This window comes from Mirounga leonina, unplaced genomic scaffold (assembly GCF_011800145.1).
Source record: "Mirounga leonina isolate KUSES-001 unplaced genomic scaffold, KU_Mleo_1.0 Mir_168, whole genome shotgun sequence".
Taxonomy (NCBI): Eukaryota; Metazoa; Chordata; class Mammalia; order Carnivora; family Phocidae; genus Mirounga; species Mirounga leonina.
In genome coordinates, this window is record NW_023270426.1 from 24906919 (window position 1) to 24919301 (window position 12383).

The following is a 12383-nucleotide window of genomic DNA, read 5'->3' on the forward strand; positions in this document are numbered from 1 at the left end:
AAAGGCCTGATGCTGTAGGCCACACCTAACTAAGAGTGCAGAATTTGATCCCACTTTGAAAATGAATGCCAATAAGAATAGAGCATCTTGAACTATGAATCTATCCTGAAATTAATAATACACAATACGTTAACTAACTTGAATTTAAATAAAACCCTCAAAAGATGCTTTCTAAATATATATATATCTAAATATATACCTATATCTAAATATATACATGAACATATACGTAGCCATCAGAAAGGATGAATACCTACCATTTGCATCCATGGATGGAACTGAAGGGGATTATGCTAAGTGAAATAAGTCAAGCAGAGAAAGTCAATTATCATACGGTTTCACTCATATGTGGAACCTAAGGAATAGTGCAGAGGACCACAGGTGAAGGGAGAGAAAACTGAATGGGAAGAAATCAGAGAGGGAGACAAACAATGAGAGACTCTGGACTCTGGGAAACAAACAGGGTTACAGAAGGGAGGGGGGTGGGAGGACAGGGTAACTGGGTGATGGGTATTAAGGAGGGCACGTGTTGTGATGAGCACTGGGTGTTATTCACAACCAATGAATCGTTGAACACTACACCAAAAACTAATGATGTACTATATGTTGGCTAACTGAACATAGTAAAAAAAATAAAAAATAAAAAACAAACACATATATATCTAAATAAATAAATATATATATATATATATATATATATAGAGAGAGAGAGAGAGAGAGAGAGAGAGAGAGCATCTTGGGAAAATGCAGGACACTTATTCCGAAATTATAACTCAAGAATGTGGAAGTCACACCAGTATGGTATATTGTCCTCTTAAAAATCTAGATGGGTATTTGGGGTTTCAAGCACCACACAAAAACTTTTTAAAAACTTTAATTGCCTAGTATAGTGAACATGTTAAGTAGAGTTTTAAAGACACCCTACATCTCAAATGGGTTAAGCCATAATTTATGACCATCTTCACGAAACATAGTTAACTCTTTCTGGTGATACGAGATTAAACATGAAACCGAACTGTTCTACTCACGACAGGTAACCGACTAAACTGCATGTACATGTACAGCTTTATACCAAAGCCGTGATATAACTATATTTGCCATTTCAGATCAGGGTCATAGGCCACCCACTCACTATGTATATCCCACCAAACACAAGAGCAGCCATCTTTGTTTGAATACAATTATGGGTAGAAATCATATGATGTAAAACAGAAGTTCTTCTGTGAAGTTTAGAGTAGAAGAAGGGAAGACAAAAAATTCCCATGAAGTAAAAAATAACTCCACATTGGTCCAGGACTCCATGAAACCTGAGATAAACTGTAGTCCTCTAAGGCCTTTACTTGGATCCAGTTCACCAAGACACTTCAGTATGCTTCAACCTGGCTCATCATCATTCTCCTGCTATATTCATAAGCCAAAAATAGTGACCCATTGGCAGGGAATGCTCGAATCATAGTAGCGGTCAGTCCAGAATATAAGGCTGCTGTTCCTTCATTTTTCACAATACTTATAAGAGTTCCCAGAAATCCAGCCTGTTTTCCAGACATGGAAAGAACCTGAATTCTGGATTTGATACAATCCACTGGGTAGATGACAAGCCAAAGACAAATTCCAGCAATTCCACCACTTAACATCAAAGGGACAGGGCCTAGTTCATCTTTTGATCTCCCCGAGGCAAAAAATGATCTACTCAGTTCATAGCCACCGAAGAAGAAGAAATAGCCCGGTACTTCTTGAAGAAGAGTGCTCGAGAGTCCTTGGTAGAAGCCCAAGGGGCCTTCCTTTCTAAGGATACTCTTCACGACGGACCAGATTGTATTTTGGCTTTTTGCTATTTTCCCGGACATCTCCATTTCGTACATGGTCTGCAGGCGGCACTTGACAAGCTCAGTGGGGCACAGGGCCAGCGCAGCAAACGCGGAGGCGAAGGAACCCGCAGCTGCCGTCTGCAGATCACTCAGCCTCGCCTGCGTGTCCAGTCCAACCACTTTCCTCACAAGCTCTTGGCAGAAGCCGTAGCACATGAAGAGGACAGAGTTCTCGGCGACGTAGGCCATCAGCGCAGGGCCGGTTCCTTTGTAGAAGCCCCGCAGGCCCACTTGGGAGTACGTTTTCAGGCAGCAGTCGGTGAGGCCCTTGTACAGGCCGGGGAACGTCTGCATCTTCACTTTCACTGTGTCGAAAGGCTGCCCGGTCAGGACACAAGCCGTGCCCCCGACCGCGCCCGCTGTCAGGTCGATGGCGGCTTGGACGGCAGCATTGGACTTCATGTTCTCACGCTCTTCTGCTGGTCTCTGTGGGAGCCGACGCTCTGGAGCTCAGGGCAGGTGTCTCATGCCCAGCCGCCCGTTCTCGACTCTCCGTCCTCGGCGGGAGAAGCCGCTTAACCCCAGGCTGGGTCTCGGGCCGCTCGCCGCGCGCTCGCAAATAACCCCCCGCCGGCCCGCTCACGCCCGCCGCTCCCAGGCCCGGCCCCCGCCCGCCGCCGCCGCCGCCGCCGCCCGGCCCGCCCGGCGCCCGCCGGCCCGGGACACCCGCTAAGTACACACCTTGTTTTTCTTTTCTTTTTTTAAAGATTTTATTCGTTTATTTGAGAGAGAGAATGAAATAGAGAGAGCATGAGAGCGGGGAGGGTCAGAGGGAGAAGCAGGGAGCCCGATGCGGGACTCGATCCCGGGACTCCAGGATCATGACCCGAGCCGAAGGCAGTCGCCCAACCGACTGAGCCACCCAGGCGCCCACACACCTTGTTTTTCTTAAGTAGGCCCCACGCTGGGGCCCAACGCCGGGCTTGAACTCACGGCAGCGAGATGGAGACCTGAGCTGAGCTCAAAGAGTCCGCCGCTTAACCGACTGAGCCCCCCAAGCGCCCGGTAACGGCACACTTTTAATGAATTATAATACAGCGATTGAAAGCTAGTCGATAAATTCTTGCACTTCCGGCCAGAGGCTCTAGACGCCGCTGTTAACCGGCCGCGAAAGAAATGCTTTCGTTTTCCGCTAGGACTCCCCTCCCCCTCTCCCCACATCTTACCAGGCAAAACAAAAGGGGATATGCTTCTAGTTCACTGGGCCTGGAGTCCAACGGTCAAATCTACAGAAACAGAGGTTTAAGATAGGGAAGACAAACGACTTGGTGGGGGGTGGTTTACATGACAATTGGTGGCCCCTTTAAGGTCTCTAGGACGGGAAAGGCAGCTCCGCAGCCGCGCGGGCCCCGCCGCGCCTCTCTTGACCCTGATCTTCCCCGGCCCGGGGCCGCTGGAGCTGGAGAAGGGCTACTTTCGTGGCAACATCGCCAAGGGTCTGGGGCTGGAGCCCTGGCAGCTGGTGGCTCCGAGTCCTCATCATTTCTAGAGGTAGGACACGGCGCTTTACAATTGGCGTGGAACACAGTTATATATATATATTCGCTAAGAAAGTTGACAGAAAAGAGCTGTGGGGCTGCAGTGCTCTTTGCTGGCTTGCTCCGAGGTTCTTGAGGAGTCATGGAGCCTGATGCAGCCGCGGAAGATCGGGATATAAATGACAACAGGCCTAGCTTCCAAGACAAGATGCGGTTTTGGACATTAGCTTGAGGATACCGCTGTCAGGACACGCTTTTCCCTCCCAGATAGATGCTCATAATCCCAGCGTTAGAACGAATTCTCTTAAGGTTTACATTCTAAGGCCTCGTCGGTATTTTACTTTGGGGGTAGAAATAAAATGGAGGGGGCAGGAAATAGGCTGAAATGATTCTCCCTTCGGAAAGCTTTCCTTGTCTGATTATCTTTGGCTGTCGATTAATCTATAAAAGTGAGGCACTGCAAAGCAGATGGTGCGTGAATAGTTTGTCAACAGGTGGACTTCATTGTAGTAGATAGTGACCTGGCCTTTTCTTTGGAGAATGCCCAAATGTCAGTATTTGATTTCTTTTCTCTGCACCACATGGTTTCTTCAGAGGATAATCTTGGAATCTTAACGCTGTGTGGGTATCTGTGAGGGAGATGTGCGGCTTGGATACTGATTTAATGAGATCAAGAATGGGGGAAGAGGGGTGATATTACTGCAGTATATAGATTTTCACATAATTTTCTTGTTTGATGCTATATATTCCTTTATTTGTGTCTGCTTTCTCTGAGTTTGAGCCTTCTTTGGTTCAATTTACCTAGAAAATAAACATCTGTGGGATGGGGAAGGAAGAGTCATCCTAGGGAGGGCTAGGGATCCTGGACATCCAACAGCTCTGAATATACGTCAATGAATCCCATATATCCAGCTGCGTACCTTTCTCCCTTCCTTGGAAACTTCTGCTGCAAACAATGAGCCTCTCACAGGTTCTATATCAAGTGGGTTTGTCTCTCTTTGGTATACTGCCTTTCAGACATTTAGCATGTAACTTACTCTGATCTCTGAATTAATTTATCAGTCCTTCCTCTGCTTTGGCTGTCTGAAAATAGGTTGACATTTTTCAGTCACTGTCTCATCTCTTATTCTTTTTGACCTTGGGGTTTTTTGTTATCTTGGTAAACTTTTTGACATAGAAAAGAGCTATCTGAGAACACTGCCATTTTACACTAGAAAAAGACTTTAAAATTCTTCATGTCATATTTGAGGGATTTAAAAAAATTTATTATACTTTTTTTTTTTTTTAAGTAAACTTTACCTCCAACTGGGGCTAGACCTCACCAGCCCAAGATCAAGGGTTGCATGCTCTACTGACTGAGCTAGCCAGGTTCCCTGAGGGATTTTTTTGTTATGTTTTGATATTACCCTCAGGAAAGTCAAGGAGAAAAAAAAAAGTATATTTTAATATTTATTGTGGAGGCCCTATCAAGTTATCTAGAAGTGTTTTCAATAGTTCAAGGACCACTGATTGTCAATTAATTACATCTGGTTTACTATTTATTTAAAAAAACACATACTGAGTTTTTACAAACACAAGCCATATAGGAAACTGCAATAAATCATAAACTGCTTTTGAATTAAGTTCATACATATGTTTTGGAGAAGCCAAATTAGTGATCCAGGCCAGGGATCACAAGGGCATTAATAGAGAAATGGTCTATACCTTCATTGAATTGCCAGAATAGTTGCATAAGTAGTAGAGACAGAGATCAAATTCCATGAATTTAACTAAACTGCTGGACTTGGAGAGAACAAATTCCAGCATATATTAGATCACTGCCCAAGATAATAGGTAAGCAACTGAAACCATTTTTTTTTATTCTAACTAACCAAAATGTTGATGCTTCTTGTTTTAAATTGAAGGACTTCTTCCCAAGCATACATACCAGAAAATAATGGCAAAGAATTTCCAGCTTTTCACTGAAGACCACTACCCTTGACAAGATGAATACCCAAATCACATGCTTCCTAGCAGTTAGATTGAATGGCCAGATAGGATTACCAGAGAAAGTAGGGTGTGAGCTAAAGCCTGAATGACAAAAAGCCGAACATGAGAATATCTGGAGACTGTTCCAAGAAAAGGGAACTGTACACGCTAAATAAAGCTCTGTGGTGAGAAAGAGATTGGCATTTGAAGTACAGAAAAAAGTCCAGTATGACTGCTGTGTAGTGAGCAGTCTTCCTGGTCTATATTTTCACATAGAATTCTTACTGGGTAGTAAAAGATAACCAGAGTTTAAGACACAGTCCTTCAAAGACATGAATTGTCACAATTTGTCCAAATTTTCATCTCAAATAAAAATTTGATCTCCAAATTAAAAATGTCAGGCTTTATGACACTTAGAACTGAATATAAAGATCCCGTTTACCTAGTCTGTAGATAATAATGAAAATTGGATATTGATATGAATGTTTATTGCAGCATTTGGTATAATAAAAACTTTAAAATGAACAACCTAAGTGACCAGCAATAGGGGAGTTTATCTCTTTAAAAATCTGTATCATGGGACGCCTGTGTGGCTCAGTTGGTTAAGCATCTGCCTTTGGCTCAGATCATGATCCCAGGGTGCTGGGATCAAGTCCTGCATCCGGCTCCTTGCTCAGTGGAGAGCCTGCTTCTCCCTCTGCCTGCCGTTCCCCCTGCTTGTGCTCTCTCTCTCTGACAAATAAGTAAAATCTAAAAAGAATAAAAATAAATAAAAATAAAAAATAAAAATCTGTATCATGAACAGAAGCAGTAAATCTATATATCCTGATAGGGAATGATCCTTATATTTTTGAGTCATAAAAATTTTTAGTAGTGTCTACAACAAAATCATATATATTTTTTGCTTTACAAAACTACATAAACATATATAATTAATTGTACACCAAATAAAGTCCTGGAATGATACATCTCAAAATGTTAACAGGCTACTTTAGAAAGTTGGTGTGAAAGGGACTTTACTTTTTGTCTTTTATAAAATCTCTGCACTGTTTAATATTGAAAACTGTAGCCCAGCTACACGCCATACTCATTAGCCAAGGGAACTGTGAGAAAAGTGAGTCCTTTTGGTAACACAGGACTTACTTTAAGGAAAATGGGTCCTAATCTTCTTAAGTTTTTCTCTTTTGAAGTTTACATAAGAGATTGATTACTCTTATGGAGTTCTTAATATTAATACAAAGCCAAACTATAAATATATCAAGTAAAAAACAAAGTTGTAGTAGTTAGCTGAGTCAGTTTTATGCTGCAGATATATTTGAAGTAAACTGTTTCTGCTGTAGATTCTTTCATTTGAAATCAGCCACTTAAAATGGCTTTCTTTATACTTTTCTTTTTGATCATTTTTGAATTCAATTATTTAATCCCTATTATGTTCAGACACTAGTAGTTTGCTTTTATTGTTAATAATGCAGGTGCCCTGCTTTTATTGTTAATTTACTAAGTTTCAGGCATTGTTCTAAGTCCTTTATTATTTTTTTTTTAAGGTTTTATTTTATTTGTTTGACATTGAGAGAGAGAGAGTGAGTGAGTGCACAAGCAGGGGGAGCAGCAGAGGGAGAGGGAGAAGCAGGCTCCCCACTGAGCAGGGAGCCCGATGCGGGGCTCGATCCCAGGTCCCTGGGATCATGACCTGAGCCAAAGGCAGACGCTTAACCGACTGAGCCACCCAGGCGCCCCAGTCCTTTATTTGTATCAACTCAATACCCAAGAGCCAACTCAACAGTCCTATGAGGTACGTAGTGTTATCACCTTCATTTTAATGATGAGAACACTAAGGAAAACAGATTACTTGCCCAAGAGCACACAACTAATAGGTCACTGAGCTAGCATACAAACCCAGGCACTGCATCTCTTGAGCTTGAGATCTTCATCTCTTTACTATTCTTTAGTAAGTTTACAGTGACTAACAAGCCACATTGCCTACTTTCGGTGAATTTACAGCCTAGTTGGGGATGAGCCATAGGTAGTTTACACTTCAGTATGATAAATGCATAAGACTATTTATCCCAGCAGGGGTGCTTGGTGGCTCAGTCGGGTAAGCATCTGCCTTTAGCTCAGGTCATGATCCCAGGATCCAGCCCCACGTCGGCCTCCCTGTTCACCGGGGAGCCTGCTTCTCCCTCTCCCCTGCTTGTGCTGTGTGTCAAATAAATAAAATCTTAAAAAAAAAAAAAACTATCCCTAGCATCCCCTAGGGTGCATTGATATTATAATAGACACTAGATGTTTAGTTCAGTACTTCATATCCAGTGTTTGGTACTTTATGGCACAATAAGTACTTGTGGAATAAAAGGGAAACACAGAGTAGAGGGAAATCCATAATTGAGTTGCTCTAGATGGAGATCAAGAAAGCCTTGCTGGAGTTAGTGATATTTAGTTTGAGAACTGAGGGTTAAGTAGAATTTGGCTAAATGAAAAGGGAAGTCTTCTAGATGTGGACTGAAAATAAGTGAGATGTGGTGAGATGAAGCTGAAAAGGTAATTGGAGCACTCATAATCTTGTGTCTTTTTAAAAATACAAACTTAGTCCTGAAAGCAATGGTGTACCACTGAAGGGTTTTAAGCATGAGAATGACATGATGAAATATATCTTAGGAAGATCACTTTGATGGCCAAGTCAAAAAACTAAATTAGATGGTAAGTGAAAAAAATGTTTATACACATACACACAACCAGTTAGAAAGTTACTGCCATTTGGCAGGGGGATGGAGTAGTGATTGAAGAGCTTTTTAGGAAGTAGACTCAGTAGTCTAAGGGTGAGTAGTCAAAGGTTATGGCTTAAGCTTCTAGCTTCTTTAACTGGGATGGTTGGTAGGGCCATTTATTTTCACTTAGTCCTAAAACAAGGAAGAGCAGGTTTTCAAGGAAAAGGAGGAAATGAGACGAGTTCTATTCTGAACATTTGGAGTTGAGTTGCCTGAGGGATACTTATAAGGGTTTCTAGTACACAGGTGAATATACTAAATCTGAACTCTGAAAGGATCAGGCTTAGAAATAAGGATTTGAGAATCAGCATAGTGCTAGTAACTGAAATGACAGTCACACAATCACTAGACCATTTTGTTACCGTATGCAGCATCTCTCCTTCCTATTATAGATGGAACTCAGCCATCACTGGTGTTGACACCTTTGTAAGAATATTTTGATAAATGCTCACTGTAAAAGGCAAATATGGTGGGAGCTTTTCAGGTATCAAGGCTGTTAGGTGTAGCAAAATACCAATGTACTAAAACGAAATTTATTACCTACCATACTAATGTACTAAGAAAACTTGCTTCTTTATTATTTGCAAACATCAAGAAATAACCCAAAGTTTTGACAGAGAGAAACCTTAAGCCTCCATATCCTGTACTGAAATCTTAATAGTCTGACAACATTTTGGTAAAAGAGAAATGATCAGATAATGTGAGAGAAAAATTAGTGAGATCTCCAAACATTAGCATGTATGATTTTAGACTTGAGAGGTCTGAACAATTTTAACATTTCACCATTGCTGTTTCCAGTCAAATACAAAATTAAAGTGGGCTTAAATATTTGCTTCATGAGGCCAATTTTCAAACCAACCTTTAATCCCAGCCCATCAGAAGTGAATTGCATTCAACTCTGCATTTTGTAAATTTTTTTAGTTTTCAAAAATAGCTCAAGTGTAGGGGCGCCTGGGTGGCTCAGTTGGTTGGGCAACTGCCTTTGGCTCAGGTCATGATCCTGGACTCCCAGGATCGAGTCCCGCATCAGGCTCCCTGCTCGGCAGGGAGCCTGCTTCTCCCTCTGCTGCTGCCTCTCTCTCTCTCTCTGACTCTCATGAATAAATAAAACATTTAAAAAAAAAAAGATAAAAATAGACCTTCATGTACAAAACTTAGAGGATAGTTTAGGTAGGTTCTGTACCTAGTGTTTCTTTTTTTTTTTTTAAGTGCCAACTTTTTTTTTTAAATTTTATTGTTATGTTAATCCCCATACATTACATCATTAGTTTTAGATGTAGTGTTCCATGATTCATTGTTTGTGCATGTACCTAGTGTTTCTTAACCTGCAAATGGAACAGGTGGGTTGGAAACTTAAGGCACAGAGATGACATTTCCCAATTTCTTTGACCCTACTGTGTTTTCCTAAAACCCAACATTAACTGCTTCTTTCCCTACAAAATAGGATCAAATCACTCAGCCATTAAACCCCACCAAGAAACCACCTCACAAGAGGATCTGATATCCACTACCCCTAAAAAAGCAAGACACACAATGAGGTGAAAATTAGTTGCTTTTATTTATTGTGCTAAAACAGCGTTATGAAATGATGTGCAACCCTATGTACATAAGAATGCTTTGAATAGCTGGGAAAATAGCTACCACTTCATGGGAAAACATGCAAACTAGCTTCACTATCTGCAGACTTGACTCCGCTTACTGATCTTGGATGGCATCACAGACAAACGCTTAACAGCCATTTATGGCAAATGGAGAAACAGCAAAGTCCTGCGGTGAAGCTGTGATTACTAAGGTTGAACTGTTTATTCCACTAATCCTACAATTTTCCTACAATCATTTATCTGTCTATACATTCCTACTTCCTAAAGGATAAACAGCAAAGTGGTTCTGACAGAAAATGAGATAGCAATTCACATGTGTATTTGTCTGTAAGACAAATTCAGTAGAAGACAGTGGAGAAAATGAGAACTACTGCACAGTTAAATCTAGTCCAAGTGATGAAACCAAGATTCTTCTTTCAATGCTGAGCAGCCTAAGGAATGAAATTAAGTATGAGAGCTCTTCTCACTTCTCGAGGAGTGATTCCAGCTCTTCTTGCAAAGAGCTGAGCTGTGCCTTTTCTCGGTCTTCCTTTTGTTTGAGTTCATCCAGCACAGCCTGAAATCTGTTCTTGAGAGCCAGGTTTTCCACTTTCATAATGAGATCCTCCTGTCGTTTTGCCCTATCCTGGGTTTCTTGGAGTTTGCCTTTCATGTTATCAATCTGTTTCTGAATTCCCATAACCAGCTGATTGGTTCCCTCATTTTCTTGGTGCTGTTCATCTGATTCATTCAGCTTGTCACGTAGCTGTCTTTCCAGATCTTCCTCAGTGTCGATGATGTTTATATCTTCTTCATCTTGATGCTGCGTCTCATCTTCATCTTCACTGCTGCTGCTGAGGTCATTGAATATCTCCCGAAGCTCATCATGTTCTAATGAGTCATGGCCCTGCCTGTGACCAGACATTCCTGGAGAAGATATATCAAGGCCTTGATTTTCTGTTTCTTTTGTTTCATCTTCAGCAATTATCTCCCAACGAGTACTCACAGCTTCAGCATCTGTACTTAGCAACCGCTTCACTTCCTTCTCCACATCTGGAGATTCAATATACTTCTTCTTTGCTGTCTTCCGGAACCTTCTCTTTCTGACATTTTTTAGAGGCAGAGTAATTCCATGGTTCCATATAAACTTTTTCTCTTTGTCCTTATCCTTTTTCTTGCTTGCTTTGGGATCAGTAGTAGCAACTGGTTCCTCCACAGGAGGATAGAGATCACCATCAACCGTGGAGACAAGCATCTGACATATATCAGCTGTCTTGTAAAAGGTTTTTTTATCAATGGTTTTCAAACTTTCCATAACACACGGCAGATCTACCAATTTTGAGGCCAGTGGGACCCGGTCCACTCTGACGATTCCATGACGTCCATCAGGGTGTAACTCAATTGTCAGTCTGTCCTTCAGGTTGACATGACCAGACTGTACTGCCCGCCTCACAGTAGAGGCGTATTCAGGAGGTAGCCGTAAGATAAACTGGCTCTCTAGTTCATGAGGAGCATCATCTTTGCTCTTACTCATCTTTACGTCTTTGAGACTCACTTCTCTAACAACCACTTGTTGCACTAAAAGTTCCAGCTATTGCCAACAATTAGAAAGACCAGTTTGTTACGAACTGAAATCCTTAATTACAAAAAAGTTTAAAGCAGAACAGGGCTAAGCGTCTATTCTGTCTTAATTTTGAATTAAGGCCCAAGTCTTTAGAAACACGTTGTGACTAAATTCCAGTCGTTAGGAACACTAACCAGTTAGGTCCACTTAAATCTATTAGCTGCAATGCAAGTTCCGACCTCTAGATGCCGCTGCCGGACAATGCAGACGGAGCTAGCTAGCAGGAAAGCAAATGGCGGCTTCTGCGGAATGATTTTTGACACAAAAAGTAAGGCCCAGCAGACACTCCCAATCCACAATCTCTCCCAGAACAAAGGTATTCAAAAAGCAGGACGCAGTAAGCTTTCTTCGCCTTGGGTACTTACAATCCGGTGACGATTATAAACCCAGCTTCTCCGCTTCTCCGAACAGGAGCGAGCGGCAAAGAAAGCCACTCAGAGCAAGACGGCCGGGAGCCGAGCGTCTCCTTCTTTATTCCTTTGTTCTTCCCGGGTCTTAGGAAAGTGATCCGCTACCGATTATAACGAAATGCCGACGACAGGCAGTGCGAAATCTCGCCGAGATCCGCAGCTCGCAGCGCCAGACTCGGAACCTCCGCAGCCCGGCAACTCAGCGTCTCTCACTCCGGAGCTGCAGAACCAGCGGAGAAGAAAGCGCTATGTCACACCCCCGGGCGGGAAAGGCGGCTGTGAGTGACAGCACGACTAAAGCGGAAGTGCGTGTTGCTCCGGCGCGCGCAGGCGCAATTACGCTATCCGGGGACTTGGCCTCTCGCGAGAATTTGACTTAACGCGAGAAAAAGATAATGTGTGTGTTTTTTTTAAAGAGATACAGGTTTGGAAAATATTTAAAGGCAATGCTTGCAGAAAAGATATAGACCCTCCGCTAAGCCAGAACTTTTACCGGTCGCCGTGGGTCCGGATAGCCCCTAGGCTTCTGAGTGATTGCCGGAGATAGGGCATTCGTGCGGAAAGCGTCTTTGCCTTTGGAAACGTCTCGGATGCTCCCCACGGTATATCCAAATCTGGAGCAGATACAAGAAATTATAGTTAACCATATAGTGGATTGTAAAGTACCCAAATAAGTGGAGTGAGAAGGAC

The 12383-nt window shown here is 42.4% G+C and overlaps 2 protein-coding genes across 2 annotated transcripts; both read right to left on the bottom strand.

Annotated features, from left to right (window-relative positions):
- Nucleotides 1–976: 976 nt before the first annotated feature.
- Nucleotides 977–2276, bottom strand: LOC118016738 (mitochondrial ornithine transporter 2). The gene has a single exon (XM_035014330.1). It carries the CDS (start codon nucleotides 2268–2270, stop codon nucleotides 1365–1367), a length of 906 nt encoding a protein of 301 aa, XP_034870221.1. The 5' UTR covers nucleotides 2271–2276; the 3' UTR covers nucleotides 977–1364.
- Nucleotides 2277–9613: 7337 nt separating this feature from the next.
- Nucleotides 9614–11982, bottom strand: TAF7 (TATA-box binding protein associated factor 7). Its single transcript, XM_035014329.1, has one exon. The coding sequence runs from the start codon at nucleotides 11191–11193 to the stop codon at nucleotides 10144–10146; it is 1050 nt and encodes a 349-aa protein (XP_034870220.1). The 5' UTR covers nucleotides 11194–11982; the 3' UTR covers nucleotides 9614–10143.
- Nucleotides 11983–12383: the final 401 nt, after the last annotated feature.

Bases quoted from the DNA above. Each gene is read 5' to 3' on its own strand.
- LOC118016738 (XM_035014330.1), bottom strand. From the start codon at position 2,270: ATGAAGTCCAATGCTGCCGTCCAAGCCGCCATCGACCTGACAGCGGGC.
- TAF7 (XM_035014329.1), bottom strand. From the start codon at position 11,193: ATGAGTAAGAGCAAAGATGATGCTCCTCATGAACTAGAGAGCCAGTTT.